The following is a 16,288-nucleotide window of genomic DNA, read 5'->3' as shown; positions in this document are numbered from 1 at the left end:
TCACCTGAGAGAACTTAACACCCCCCCCATCCCACTTCCTCCTGCAGTTCTACTTCTCATTCTTTATACATCCTGTGGCACTTAACCAATGATGGGCCAAGCTGTCTCTACTGAGTCACTTTTTATGTTCAGTGCATGGTCCTAACATACAGCAGGTGTCCCTTCAATTTTATTGCTCTCTGCTCTTTATAAAGTGAATCTCAGACTTAATAGCCCCTCTCCCACACTGTTGAATCTTTCTGGACCAGTCATGTAGCATCTTCATTTTTATAGGAATATGATCTAGCTATAAACTCATTGCCTTGGCAATTTTTTAGAAGTATTTTAATTAAAAATTCACAGGCTTCAAGCAAGATAGAAGAAAAGGAGAAGTGAGCTCTAAGTGAGCAAGGAGGATTATGAGGAGACGTAGCTAGTTTCTTTGGCTGCAGAGAAACTTCTGGAAACCACCTGATAGAGGTCAGTTGACAAAACACCTGTGAGAAGTGTCTCATGTCAAGACATCTGGAATATTTCACTCCCTTAAAACATGAAAATCATTATTCATCAAGCTCATGAAATGCTTTAAATGAAATAACAACAATATTTGGAAATGCTGCTGTATTCTCTCTTAGGAGTTTTTTTTGTTACCCAGCAGATTTTGAAAATAAGAACTTAAAATGAAGGCCAGAGAGATTTTTTTTTTTCAGAGAGAATTTTTTAAAGTTAACATTAAATACATAATGTTTCATTTCCTAATCAGTTTCTCTCCAAAGGTTAAAGTGTATCTAGTGAAAAAATAAACATTGCTCTATGGGCTGCAAAACAGACACATTGACAAACTCATACTAAAAGAAGTCTGGCAGTTTCTCAAAAGATTAACCTTAGTTACCATGGGACCCAGAAATTCCACTCCTAGGTATTCTACTCAAGAGAAATAAAAACATGTGTCCACACAAAAATTTGTAGAAAAATGTTCACAGCAGCATTATTCATAATAGTCAAAAAGTGGAAACAACTCAAATGTCCATCAATGGATGAAAGAATGAAGGAAATGTGATATATCCATACAACTGAACATTAGCTAGCAATAAAAGAGAATGAAGAACTGATACATGCTACAGCATAGGTAAGCCTTGAAGCATGCTAAAGGAAGCCAATCACTGAAAAACTCACCTATTGTATGATTCCATTTATAAGAAATTTTTAGAACAGGTAAATCTACATGGACAGAAAGTGGTTAGTGGTTGCCTAGGGCTGAGAGAATTGGGGAGAAATGTTGAGTGACTGCAAGTGGACACAGTTTCTTTTTTGAAAGATGAAAATGTTTCAAAATTTACTATGGTAATGGTTGCATAATTCCATAAATATGCTAAAAATCCTTGAATCATATACTTTAAATGGTTACATTATATAGTATATGAATTTTATCTCAGTAAGGTGTTTTTAACCACATTAAAATATTTCTTTCAATATGAGATGAGAGCAAAAAAGGGTCATCTTGCTTTTTAAAAATATTTTTAAATTTTTTTAAGTTTTATTTCCACCTTCTGAATTTAAAAAAGCAGATTGTATACATGAATAGCATTCCCATTTCACTGTCTCTCTTAACTAGCACATACTGAAACTTCAGGAAGCATACATGGATAAATGAATAAATGATTAGAAGGACACCCAGCAAAACCCTGAGAAGGCACTTAGGAAGGTTCTACAGAAAAGGAGTACTCACAGGAAGCCCCCGAGGTCCTCGAGGTCCCACCTCTCCTGGAGGCCCCTGTTGACCCTGTTATGAGAAAGGCAGGGAAAGAAAAAGATAAAGCTCCTTAATTTTTTGCTTAGTGATAACAACAGGTGATAACATAAGGAAAGGTAACCCATGTCATCTTACCGGTTTGCCTGAATTCCCCAGTTGACCAGGCTTCCCTGGAGCACCTGTGTTACCCTAAAAGTAAAATGCAACATTCAAAGTAATGCGGCATTTAATTATGCAAGTAAACATAATCATCACCCTGTCTTACCCAGACTGGGCATTTCTTACACCTAAATAGCATTAATTTCCCAATTTCACACTGAGAATTTGGGAGAGTATAGAATCTCCTTCTTGGTGGATACATTAAAGTTTTTGAGATTCAGGATACTGTTCTATTATTCCCAGAAGTATGATAAAGGTAACAAAAAATGTTCAAAAATGAAGGTCTTTACCCAGACAAGAATATACTATGAAGATTTTCTTTCTGCACAATATTAATCCTATATATCTTTCCTTTACTATTTCTATCTCCAACAAACTTCTTTGAGCCCTTTTACCTGACAATGACACTACTAAAATGAAAAAGAATCCTGTGAACATGTGGAATAAGAAGATGTGCTGTTGAGAGAACCCTGCCAGCAAGCTCCAAGGAAAGCACATGTCTGGGGGTGCCAGCTCCACCATCAATCTCGCACAATCCATTTATCCACTTATGAGGGACTACCTCTGCTAAAGACACTGTGGACCTCGGTAATTGGAGAGCTGTAGCCATATAACCTCGTAGTGACCAAATTCTATGTTATTCACATTTTATATATTTTATTTAAAGTAAAGCTATTATCTTATCCCTTTAGTTTTTTTTTTCACCTATTGTTTTTAAATGCTGCAATACAAGTGCTGGTTGATCAGACTGAGAACAAAATGTCTAATATCTTTTTAGTTTAAGCAAAATCATGTTAGTAATATTCACTGACATAATTTCTATAGCTTAATTAATAATTTCCTTATTTTAACTGGCAAAGAGCAGTAAAACTTTCTGTTTTATACTGGCAAAGGATGACACTTCAGGAAGGAAGTCTAATCAGCGACACTTTGTCAAAGTATGCTTTCTGCAGCTAGGAAAGAGGTTAGCATTTGAAGCCTTAAAGCCGTTCTTATTTCTCTTTAGGATAAAATAAAATAAAAAATAAATAAATAAATAAATAAATAAATAAATAAATAAAATAAAAGGCAGCTTGGAACTACTAAAAATGATAAATAGTACATATTAATGAAAACATAAAGAAATAGAAACAAGTTTTAATTAAAAAGTTTTCATCTCTTACCTTTTCACCAGCAACACCCTTTGCACCAGGAATTCCAGGTACACCCTAAAAGAGGGCACACAGGACATGGGTTGAATCACCTCATCTGAGAATCTGGGAGATGCCATGCCCACTGCCCACTGCCGAGGGGCTGTCAGAGTCATGATGACACCAACTCTTTAGTGTGAGGGAGATTCTTCCTACTTTCCAAATTCTGAATGGTTATAGAACTACCCACAATTTAGGAGGCGTTACTTTACTCTATCTGGCTTGTTAGGTATGAACACCCTCAGGCAAATCCTACCTCTAACCAAAGTTATTTTTCAAGCATGAGCTTCCAAATTATGATCCAGTCAGTGGGAGCTCCTAGCAGTATGACTCCTTGAACAGAATAACAAAACGGGGCCTATTGAAACGCTAACCCTTAAGTAGAAAAACGGTAAGGCAGGAGAATGCTGGCTTTAACTAAAACTTGGTACTCTTGGGAGTCCTAATATTCTCTGATTATTTTAAATTGCCAGATATCATAATAAATTGAAGCCAGTCCTCAAATTACCAGTACAACCTTGAAACATGTGTCTCCAAGAATACATCTGTATAATCCACATTAACCCCTAGCCACAGTAATGCAGGGAGACACCAATGTCAATAATTTAAAACAGCACACAATCAAAACAATGGTATCTTATACCTCACATTGTTCCATGAGCATACTCTCAACCCTCTTATGGCTCAACTTTGCTAACTAGAGCTTCAGAACTGGTTAAAAGGAGGAATGAGTACGTGATCCTGGCCCACAGCTCAGGGTTAGTAAAAAGATAAGAAATATTGAGTGAACTAAAGAGACAAGAGGAATGCAGAATACATAATTAAAGCTTAGTATGGTTATTAGAGAAATAGTTCATTATTCAGGAAAAAATACAAAATGTAAAAATGTAAAATTAAAGCATCATATATCTTCCGCAGAACTTATCAATTTATTTGTTTCTCCCTAAAATTCATGTTTTCCAAATAGGTAGCTAAACCAATAAATATTTAAAGACCCAAATACTCACAGGTAAGCCCTGCAATCCTGCATCACCAGGAGGCCCAGGCTTCCCTGGTTCACCCTGAAAAAGAAGTTTTTATTTCATCATGAACCTGTGTGAAAAGAAAGGACACAGAGCTTCTGGATAGAAGGATTATCCCTACAAATGACCTTACATGCACTTTTATAATATGATCCTGCTCAAGGCAGGGGGAGAGGGAGGATGGATTTAAGACATAAATTTAATCAAAATACACAATCTCTTTCAGCTACTTTCATTGACAGGGCAATTCTACTGAGTTCCTAAAACCAAGTAAACAAACATACTATTCTAATAGTATTTTGAGTTGACACTTGATGAAAAAACCAAAAGGAGGAAAAAAGCCAAACCCAGCTAAGTAAATCTCCCAGTAATATAGAAATGGAAATGCTGTTGGCCAGGGCTACACAGCTACCTTTGTTCCGGGCATTCCAGGTATCCCTTCACGGCCATCCACACCTGGCAAGCCCTAAAAAAAAAAAAAAACAAAGAAACACACTGTCTCTTAGAAACAGTCACATTCTTCTTCCCTTCATTATTTTCTAAAGTTTTGTTACCAGTTAATAATCACTTTGAAAAATGTGGTTGATGATTATGGCTAAGGATATACCGTGTCTCCTTTGGTCCCAGGGAGGCCAGGAATTCCTCTAGAACCTTGAGGCCCCTGCAAAGCAGAAGGGAAAAGATAGTCAAGACATGCCCATTTATCACAATGCTTAGGACACATCAAAGAGATAAGCATAATCAGCAGAGAACACCAAAAAGTTTATAGTAATTAACACTAATTTGAACTCACTCTATCTCCCTTGGGACCTATTTCTCCTGGAGGTCCTCGCTGTCCTTGATCACCCTATGTGAAAATAAAATGTTGTTAATATAAACAAAAGCTATTTGATAAACTTTTGGAACTATAAAACACCATCCTGAGCAGCCTGGGTGACTCAGCAGTTTAGTGCTGCCTTCAGCCCAGGATGTGATCCTGGAGACCCGGGATCAAGTCCCACGTCAGGCTTCCTGCATGGAGCCTGCTTCTCCCTCTGCCTATGTCTCTGCCATTCTCTCTCTCTCTCTTTCTCTATCTATTTCTCATGAATAAATAAATGAAATCTTAAAAAAAAAAAAAAAACACCATCCATATTGCCTGACTACTGCTCTTTCATTGGGTGCTTTTCTCTCTCATGGATGCCTAGCTCAAGAATTTTTTTTATAAAAATTAGCATTGTCTTAAAAATTTATATTGCCATAGAGATAAAAGAGATCTGCATGTCTTTTGATTTCATTTTAAATGTGTAAAGCTTCTGTGCTCTCTAGATTTATAGGTATAATAAAATTAAGATCCATACTGTAGGTAACCTTAACATCAGTAACTATGTCTACATTATCAGCTAAACTCACTATCATGGTGGGTTAAGGTTTGGGTCAGTTGCCAATCTTTTCTCCATGGCAATAATAGTGGTTTCTGTCAAAATTATCTGGCCAATGTTGACTAATGGCATAAGTGGTAATAGATGAGAGGATGTGTCTTCCTAAAATAAAGCTTTTGTTGAATTGCAAGACTACTCTAAAACCTCAAATGGCTTCCTATTGCTACAAGATCAGTTCAAAAAGCTCACGTTGGCATTAAATACTTTCCATAATGTGATCCTACCTTATCTATTCAATTTCAGCTCTCAACAGAAACTTTCCAAGCCAGGCAGTAACAGTCCCTATGACAAGACACCCCTCAGGCCCTATCACCACCAACAGTGCTCTTCTCACCTGTACTCTGCTGCCCTTCCCACCCAGAATGGCTTTCCAGATCAACCTGCCTCTAAGATTCTCTTACATGCATTACCTCTACCACATACTCTAGGGCTTCATGTTGTAATTTATGATGTAGTTGCATTCTGTCTTTCCCACTGGCCATAGGAGCTTAATAGTTGAAAATTCTATTTTACTTACACCTTTTCTACTTTTTCTGTGATAAAGGTAGTTATTAATGGACAGGTTTTAAATTTACTTCTAGAAAAGGTGTGAGACAGCCTATAATAATGACATGTACATACAGCAAACAAAATATAATGAGATCAGAAATCATCGAAAACGAAAAAGGATAGAATTACCCAAAACCTGAAATGAGACTGTAACCCTAAGCATACTGTGGCAGCCAAAACAAATGGAAAACACAACAAACATAAAAACTCAACAATAAGACTTCACCTATGTGAAAAACAAAAACCCACATCAAGTCAAAAGAACATATCTCTTTATTCAAGAAAGTGATGCTTATCTTAATCAAATTTGTTTAAATAAATATAAAAACTATTGCTCATTTTACCACTTTAATCATTCACATGTAAAAAATACTTGCACTCACACACACACACACACACAAAGCAAGTAATCTATCACTGATCATTGCTAAATAATCTATCTTTGGGTCTTATAAAAGGCAAACAGCTTACAGGTGCACCAGGAATCCCTTGAGGCCCAGGTTCTCCATCTATGCCCCGAGCACCCTTTAAAAAAAGAAGACAAAGAAATGAAATTGAGATCAGTCATTTATGTTGAAGGGCACATCAATCTTTCTATAGAACTTTAATAGCCAGATAAAAAGGAGGTTTTGTGTTTGAAATACATACTGTATTCATCAGTGAACCCCAGGAAGTATTCAATCAGATACCTCAGTTATGAAAACACTAGTTTACATCTCCTCATTCCACCAAGAGTAGTTACGGCCGATCTTTGATACCACCCTTGGTATTTTAAATTAACACTGCATCCATTCTTGATTGATGACATGAACTAAAAACACTGGTACCTATTTAGGAAGCTGGCAAAGCTATCAGAAGAGGTTTGGTAGTCACCCTCTAGGGTTGTCAGGATTCCTATGGATATTCATTAACAGTGAAGATCAAGGAGCCACCCAAATAGTTGCAGTGGACTCTGCTGCTGCCACAGCTGTAATGGGATTCTGTGACACTGGATTTCCACCAAGATCCATAATCAGAAGTCCAGTCATATGATTTAGAAGAATGAGTTGTAATAAGTATTTGAGTAGCCCCTGTTCCATCCTAGGTAGATGATAGGTTCGGTTTATATAAAATAATTCATCTATTTTCTTAACAACAGATTCATCTTACCAAGGGATGGAAACTACAGAGCTTTATAAATCTAGTTATCTTGAAATCAACTGTGACTTGGTTATATTGTACATATCACCTCTTTATTTAATGATAAGAATCTAAATGTGATTTTAAGACAAAAATATGGGGTTTTTTTTAATGTTTTCTATATATGCTATGTGTTAAAATACAAACCCCTTCTTTAAATCTTTTTCTCATCTGCTAAGTGAATGAGAAGTCAGAAGGGCAACAGAAGTCAATAGGTCATCTACTAATGAATAGGGTTGAGATAGGGAGATGATAAAATAAATGGAAAACAGTCATAAGAGTGCTGGATGGATGTCAGGCCAAGAAAACCAGGTGGACAGCATCTGTAGTAAAAATTAAGAATTAGGAAACCTTTGATAGAAGGTTCAGAAAAGGTAGAATCAAAGAAAGAACACAACTGAAGCAGAGGTACCTCAGAGCCTTGAAATTCTTTGATCCCTAAAAACTAGAGCAGAGTAGAAAGCATTTTACATTCACCAGGGAAGAAGAGGTTTGGAAGACCCAAAAAAGACCTTGAATTCATCATTCACCCTGCGTTGTGAGCGTGGAGCCCAGCCTTTGCATTATAGAAAAAGCTGTGATGCACTCACTCTCTCTTATTGCTGTTCAGCATGAGCTCAGACCCAAAATGCTGTTACTAGGCAACCACTCCAGGGGTCTGAGTTCATGAGAAGAGTTTGCTTTTTTTTTTTTTTTCTTTTTGTTATTGAAAGCAATTTGACAGAACTCAGAGGAAATGAGAAATTTTGAAAAATGCCAAGTAAAAGAATATCTCATACAAAGAGCATATCAAGAACAGTAATTGGTTTCAAAGTGTGGGGTCACATATTTTAGATGATTTAAACCCCAAAAAGCAAAGGTCTAGGTATCAGCAACTCCAAAATAAATGGGATTTATTATTTAATAACAGAAGAGATACACACAGAATGTTACTTAAGGTAACATGAATATAGAAATATGAAATATGCTTTTTTAGAAAAGAAATATTCTAGAGGAAATGGAAGAGTAAAACAGGCAGAATTAGAATACTTAGAAGGAACAAAGAGACTGAAAAAAATGAAGTTGAAGGAATTAGTCACAAAATAATTCCTTCAATTTCCAAAAATATGCATTTCTTTTAAAAATTTTATTTATTGAGCACCTACAATGTGCAAGTTATTCCCACTTCACTGTTAATAAAAAGCCTCTGCTTCTGTGTGAAATGACACAAATTAGCCATAGAGATTCTAAAAAGAAAGAGGCAAGGGTCAGAAGTGGTGGTAGGCAAAGTGCTTTTTTTCCTGGAACCTATAAATTGGCTTTCCTAATACATTCTCTAAGTAGTAACCATTTTTCTTAAAATCTGATAGAGAAGCTAGACACACCCCTACACACATACACAGTGAGGAAAACATTCCTGAGCCCATCATGAACATTCAGGTTTCCATTGTTTTTGTTTATGATATTCACTCAGAAAAAGCATTCCCTATCTTCCATTGTCTCGCAATGGGAATATGTCATCCTTCTAGGTCTGGCATCCTTCTAATGCCACCTCCTCCATGAGCCCTCCTAGTTCCCTGATCACTCCCTCACATCACTTGCCCTTGTCCTCAAATGTATGTGTCTCTTGTTACAAATGTGAACATTATTTCTCTTATTTCTCTTTGAATCTCCCCAAACATCTCACAATTCCTTGCTATGAAATGGTGGGAGAATCTGATCTTTGAGAATGGGCTAAGGACAGGTTGATAAACTCCAGCCACAAGTGTATGATCCCTGTTGAGTACAGAGCTCAGGGATCAGCCTGGAGGGAGAGCCATGAATGGCCCTGGTGTCCCCAGGGATATCCTGCCTTCTGTTACCTCTCTCTTTCCTCTCTCTTTCCATCCTCCCCTGTCTTTGTTTTGATTTTTAGGTATTGTCTCAGTGGTATCAGTATTAACCACTGATAATAAAAGAGATAAAAATTTAACATCCCTGTTTATTCTTATTTACCAAAGATAATTTAAAATATGTAATACATAAGTATCATACATACTACTTGTTTCTATTGTTTATAACAGAAATGTGAAAACGTAATCAAACATCTACAAAGCAAATAAGAAATTAAAAATGATGTTGCTGAAAATAAGATATTTTTAAGTGGGCAAAAATTTATTTATACATGTTGATGTCATATAATCATCATCTTACTTTTTCCCCTTTGGCCCCAACAATGCCAGTGATGCCTCGTAATCCTTGAGCTCCCTGTAAATATAAAAAAGAACAGTGAATTGTCTTAGTTGAGGAACACACTTGTTTATCTTATCACAAAAGTTGATCCAGAAGGATGTCAACATAACGAAAGGTAACACTAAGAAATAGTGACATTATGTAAACAAATGGATGCCAGTGTCCCAAATTACCTCATTGTGCATATAATTGCAGCAATCGGCCAAAGCTCAAGGGGCTAACTTTTTATTAATAGATATGATTACAAGCAATTAAGAATGTTCTAATTATAATGATCACGTGCTGACATAAGGTACATTAAATCCAGCGGATGGTATACCTGCTGCATATTTCAGGGTACATGAAATTTCCTATATCATGTGAGAGTACCAGAGAATATAAAAGATCTCTATCATCCTCTTGCATTCAATATTTGCTCTCAGATTGCCTAGGCCTGAAACCTAGTAAATGAATGTATGTAGTTATAAGTAAATTTTTTCTGTTAAAATGGTGCTTGAATATACAATGGGGATCTCCTTTCCTATTTTGAAAAAATGGTAATCTCCCAATGCTGGCTTGGTGGGACAATACAGAATATCATGTTACTGTAATACTATTAACCCAAATACTAAACAGGAAATATTCCAAAAGTCATGAAAAAAAATATGTGCATATCCTAGTTAAATATTTTTTTAAAAATACTTTACTGGAGGTCCTTGAGCTCCAACTTCTCCCTGTTCCCCCTGGTCACCTTCTTCACCCTAATAAACAGAAAAGCACATCAAATGTCATTCCAGCAATGAGCATAGACAGATAACTCAGCACATTTTAAATTCACTTGGCATTCCCTGAGTTGTGTTATTATACTTTCTTAAATTAGTTTATATGAGTAATCCATATTAATTGCAGGCCATTCAGAAAATAAAAAGAATTATACAAATAAAGTCACCCAAATCCTTCCCTCCTTCAACTATAAATACCAGTAACATCTTAGATGCTTCTCTAAAAAAGGGGTGATGGGGAGGAAAGAATAAAGAGAACATATATACATTCACATTTCCAGTGGGGGGGAGGGGGTGTTATCAGAAAAATATGATCATACTATGCAAACTTTTCCACAAACTACCGTATTATATATTTGTGATTTTCATTCCAACTTTTCTTATTATAATTTTTCCACTATACCCAATTTTTTAAAAGTATTCAAATCAGCCTTTCTTTTCATAGTTTATACCTTTTATGCCACCCACAGAAAAGCTTTCTCTACCCCCAAAATATATATTCATCCATATCTCCTTCTATAGTTTTATAGTTTAATTTTTTACATAGAAATCTTTAGTTGATTTTAATGTAAAATATAAAGTAGAAATCTATCATTTTCTTTTTTCCTGGTAATTGGCCACTTTCTCTAATATCATTTATTGAATACTAGATTCTCTCCACACAGGCTGGAAAATTCTTTATCATAAAAGTAAATTGAGAGTATACTTGTTTCTAGATTTCTTATCCTGCTCTTCTCATCTGTTGTATGAATTTTCCAAAACCACGTTTTAATTATTCAAATTTTATAATACATTTTAATTTCAGAGAGAATTCCTTGACCTTAATTTTTCATTTATAGTTACTCTTACTTTTCAATTTTTCCTAAATGTTTACTCTACCAGATGAACTTTAGAATTATTTGGAATATCTTCATAAAAGTACTACTTGTTTTATATTAGGACTGCCCTAAATTAAAAGATTAATATGGACAGAATCAGAATCTTTACAATACTGAGTCTATTTTGGAAATCAGTATATCTCCCTATTGAATCGAATCTTTTTCTTTCCTTCAATAAAGCTTTGGTCTTTCCCTCATATATAGTCTTGAACATTTAAGTTTGTTCTAAGGTGTCCTGACTATTTGCCAATGGAATTTTCTTCCATTTTGTTTTCTAACTAATTATTGTTTGACTTTTTGATATTAATTTTATAACCTCTGATATACTTTAAAATGTTAGTATATTCTGAAAAGAAATCCAACTGCTATTTCTTACTGAAAGATTGCTGACTGAAAAAATGCTATTTTTCCCTCTGACAAAGGTTTTCTTTTTTATAGAAATATATTGCCCTACATCTCCTGTGGTAATGGATATCTTAAACTGTAAAAATAATCATGAGAAAAATTCTTCATTTTTAATACTATGTGCATAATATTGATAAAAATCTACTTCTGTTGTTTCTTTATTACATATTTCAATTCACCCATGTTCTTGCTCTACAGACTATACCTTATAGAGACGATCACGCACACACACCAAAATACAGAAAATTGAATAGCAAATATTAATATAGAACCTTTGGGCATAAATGCAAAGAACAGGTTATGTCTAAATCATTTATACTTGATTTTTAAATTAATTATGAGAGTATTACATAGTGGTCTTAGTCTCATAATTATACTCAGATTATGTTCCATAGGCATATATGATTGACAGGGAGAAGAGGCAGTCCCAGAGGCAAGCCAGTGAATTAGCTAGTTCAAGGAATGGATAATCAACACATGTGTATAATTAAATGCTACCTGCATATCCCTACCTAAATCTCAGAACAACAGTGATTGATATGTGCACAGTAAGTCTTCATTAGCAAGGTTTGGGGTATTATCCTACAGATTATAGGATAAACCTTGTAGTAATATAGTTGATTTAAATATTTCACCAGCAGATGAATGGCACACAACTCATCTATAGCCACAACATAATGACAAACTTAGGAAGAGCAATTTATTATCTTTTTACTGAAAGATCTTTGATTGTTCATTCTTATATACATAAAATATCTTAAAATCTTCACTAACTAAATTCAAGGCAGAATTGTGAATTCACTTTCAGTTTACAGCTCAGTGCATCTATTATTCTGTTAAGGTTCATTCTTCAATGAGCTATTATCATCCTATCTTCACATGCCAATTTTCAAAGAAACCAATGAGTGGTGTAAGTCACACAACATGTGAAATAAATCACAGGAGTTTTCAAAAACGACCAATAAAATTTGGGCCAATTATCTCACACACCAAAACAATTTTAAGGTTCTTCACTGTAAATCAAACCAAATTTGAGAGTCTGGATAAGTAACTGGTATAGTTATCAATAATATTGGTTTCTTGGGCAGTAGAGGAAAATACTCTAATTGACAGTTTCATCCCCAAATGGGGCTGTAAAAGTTCCCCCAAAGAAAAGGGGTCATTAAAAGAAGGAGGAAGGGAGCATGGCATCAAAAATAACAGAAGTTTACCATATCTGCTTTACTACATGCATTACCTCATGAATATTTTTTGGTATAATGTAATATTCTTACACACCTTTTTTTGTGGTTAGATAATATTTTATTATATGAATCTGCCGTACTTAGTTTAGCCAGTCTCCTGTGGTTGGACATTTTCTTTTCAGTTCTGTGCCTTTGACACTTAGAATAAACCCTGGCATGTAGCAGGTGCTTAATAAGTGTGTGTTGATTTTTTTTCAATTATGAATCTTAAGACTTAATGGAGGAATGAGCATGTAGAAAAATTTCTAAAGTACTCAACTTTTTTTCTACTTTCTCTAATTTGACATTAAGAACCCAGCTGTTACATTCCAGATAAATAAAATACCTTAATTACTCAGGGCCTAAGTAATAAGACTAAAAATAAATGTCCAAAATGTAATAGGCTAGAGAAAATTGGCTTACTTATCCTGATTATCTGAGATTGTTCAACAGACTGATTTTAGCTAAAGAGTTCAAGGATGTTAATGACTGATGATATTAACAAATTGCCTCTTCAGTCCTTAACTTCCAAAGAAAAGGACTAATTTTCTGCCTCCACCCAATTAAGGTATAGAAGGACATGCTCAAAAAATGTCTAGAAAACCCACATTAATAAGAACAGTTTGACTTTTTAAAATATTACAGAATTAACAGTGACAAAACTTCTGTTATGCAAAAAGTCAAATTTGTAGACACTTAAAGGCAATTTACACTAGTGGATTTTTGAAAAAGCAAATAAATCATCTTACTTTAAATTTCTGCCTTGGTTTTTCTGCAAGGCATGCTAGCCTCAATGCAAGTTATGCTGTGGATTCCATATTTCTATCCAGACAATAACATAAGTCTATAACTCACTTCCAGATTACTCAACATCTATAATCTATCGAAATGAAGTCAAAAACAAATTATTTCAGAACTTAAGATGAGAAGCTATCAGCTATCAACTTCCTGTTTGCTAGTGTCAGCAACATTTGTCATAAAATTTTACATGTGCCATAAAATTTTGTTTAGAAGAGTGGAAAAACTAGCTGAATAACATTTGACAATCAAAAGCATCAAGGAAAAAAGCTGAGTATTATTGATTTCAAAAGAAAAGTAAGAGGTAGCAACACAAGAAAGAATGAAATGTATGGTGTGTTATTGTTTTCGTAATTGAACAACATGAACATATTATGCTTAGAATATTGATGCATCTACTGAAAACCCATCAATCATCATTTGAAAAGGAAGGATAAAATATCATGCTTTATTACTGCTTACAATTTCCTGTAATAAAAGTAATCACTACCTCATAATCACAATTTACTCACTATATATCCCTTTTTCTTACCTTGTGACCTTGTCTTCCAGGTTCACCAATTTCTCCTTTAGCCCCTTTATGACCCTAAAAATGCATAATTAACAAATAAATAAATAAATTTTAAAATAATTCTATTGGGTTTGTCACAGAAAGTGGTCAGAAAGTTCACAAAGTGATCTTGCTTCCCTAAATTTGTGTCAGTATGCTACACAGAAAAAGGTTATGTTACAAAGAAAATGACTGCCTTAAACGACCTTAATACCGCCATGTGTATTACATGATTTAGTGTGTATAATAAATATTAGCTTTCGTTAATAGAAAAACACTGTTCTAGAATGACAAAGCTTCATTATCTGGTTCAACAACATGATTTATTATCAGCTGATCCCTAGATCCCTCTATCCCAAACTTCCTCTCACAGTTGGGTTAAGAGCATTAAGTCTTCTTCAGGATCAGTAACTTTTTTCTTGAAGGCGACAGTCCTGACCGAACTCAGCTGGCTATCCCCTGCTCTCTCAATGCTTCTCCAAAAACCCTTCTGCCTCCTCTATACCCACCTTCTTCCTGGAGGTAGAAGAAGAGCTGATATAAGAAGGGGATCTCCCCAGATGCACAACTTCCACCGCTTCTTGTACACAATTTAAAATCAAAGGGAAGGCCATAAAGGGCAGTCAGTGCAAGCTGCATAGCATGAGAAGAAAATCCCTATCTCTTCTTGTCAGGCCATTTGTTCTAAGCATATGTGTGGTTTGGGTGGTAACATGAGGCAAAGGGATACATCCACGAAGGCAAAAGAAACAAAAGCAAAAATGAACTATTGGGACTTCATCAAGATAAGAAGCTTTTGCACAGCAAAGGATACAGTCAACAAAACTCAAAGACAACCTACAGAATGGGAGAAGATATTTGCAAATGACATATCAGATAAAGGGCTAGTTTCCAAGATCTATAAAGAACTTATTAAACTCAACACCAAAGAAACAAACAATCCAACCATGAAATGGGCAAAAGACATGAACAGAAATCTCACAGAGGAAGACATAGACATGGCCAACATGCATATGAGAAAATGCTCTGCATCACTTGCCATCAGGGAAATACAAATCAAAACCACAATGAGATACCACCTCACACCAGTGAGAATGGGGAAAATTAACAAGGCAGGAAACAACAAATGTTGGAGAGGCTGCGGAGAAAAGGGAACCCTCATACACTGTTGGTGGGAATGTGAACTGGTGCAGCCACTCTGGAAAACTGTGTGGAGGTTCCTCAAACAGTTAAAAATATACCTGCCCTACGACCCAGCAATTGCACTGTTGGGGATTTACCCCAAAGATACAAATGCAATGAAACGCCGGGACACCTGCACCCCGATGTTTCTAGCAGCAATGTCCACAATAGCCAAACTGTGGAAGGAGCCTCGGTGTCCAACGAAAGATGAATGGATAAAGAAGATGTGGTTTATGTATACAATGGAATATTACTCAGCTATTAGAAATGACAAACACCCACCATTTGCTTCAACGTGGATGGAACTGGAGGGTATTATGCTGAGTGAAGTAAGTCAGTCGGAGAAGGACAAACATTATATGTTCTCATTCATTTGGGGAATATAAATAATAGTGAAAGGGAATATAAGGGAAGGGAGAAGAAATGTGTGGGAAATATCAGAAAGGGAGACAGAACGTAAAGACTGCTAACTCTGGGAAATGAACTAGGGGTGGTGGAAGGGGAGGAGGGCGGGGGGTGGGAGTGAATGGGTGACGGGCACTGGGGGTTATTCTGTATGTTAGTAAATTGAACACCAATAAAAAATAAATTAAAAAAAAAAAAAAAAGGAAATGAACATTCCAAAATTAAGTCTCTCAGAGCTTTCACCCTCAGAGACTTTCTTGTTCTGAGAGTGTAGGTCTTTGTGAAAAATAAGACACCAATCCACGATCAAATCTTCTGCAGTCTTGGGAACACACTAAAACTAACCTCGGAGAAAACCATAATTGGAAAACCAGTGCCCTGGGGCCTTTCAGATCATAGCAGAACTCCACTGGTCTGGAACTTTCAAAATCACTTCAGACTCACACACTAAGGAACAAAAACCACTTAACCCCAACATTTGGTGTTTTTTTATGGGAAATTTTGAAGTAATCATGATATAGAGTGAGAGAAAAACATTTTTGGGAAGTCTCTTTTCTTCCCTATTTTGCACTGTTTTGGCAATTTTTTTAACTAAAATAGTTTCAAATACATTATGTATATAA

General features: G+C 35.5%; 1 protein-coding gene across 1 annotated transcript in view; it reads right to left on the bottom strand.

The window, feature by feature from the left end:
• The window catches only part of COL9A1 (collagen type IX alpha 1 chain), a 62,544-nt gene that overhangs the window by 30,475 nt on the left and 15,781 nt on the right, over positions 1-16,288 (bottom strand). The window contains exons 12-22 of the mRNA XM_077903488.1: positions 14,061-14,114; positions 10,150-10,203; positions 9,425-9,478; positions 6,545-6,598; positions 4,897-4,950; positions 4,711-4,764; positions 4,516-4,569; positions 4,089-4,142; positions 3,055-3,099; positions 1,868-1,921; positions 1,709-1,762 (exon numbers count right to left, since the gene is read on the bottom strand). Coding sequence (XP_077759614.1) covers positions 1,709-1,762; positions 1,868-1,921; positions 3,055-3,099; positions 4,089-4,142; positions 4,516-4,569; positions 4,711-4,764; positions 4,897-4,950; positions 6,545-6,598; positions 9,425-9,478; positions 10,150-10,203; positions 14,061-14,114 — 585 coding nt within the window. The remainder of the gene's footprint in view (positions 1-1,708; positions 1,763-1,867; positions 1,922-3,054; positions 3,100-4,088; positions 4,143-4,515; positions 4,570-4,710; positions 4,765-4,896; positions 4,951-6,544; positions 6,599-9,424; positions 9,479-10,149; positions 10,204-14,060; positions 14,115-16,288) is intronic.

This window comes from Canis aureus, chromosome 7 (assembly GCF_053574225.1).
Source record: "Canis aureus isolate CA01 chromosome 7, VMU_Caureus_v.1.0, whole genome shotgun sequence".
Taxonomy (NCBI): Eukaryota; Metazoa; Chordata; class Mammalia; order Carnivora; family Canidae; genus Canis; species Canis aureus.
This window is presented reverse-complemented; position numbering and strand designations above follow the sequence as displayed.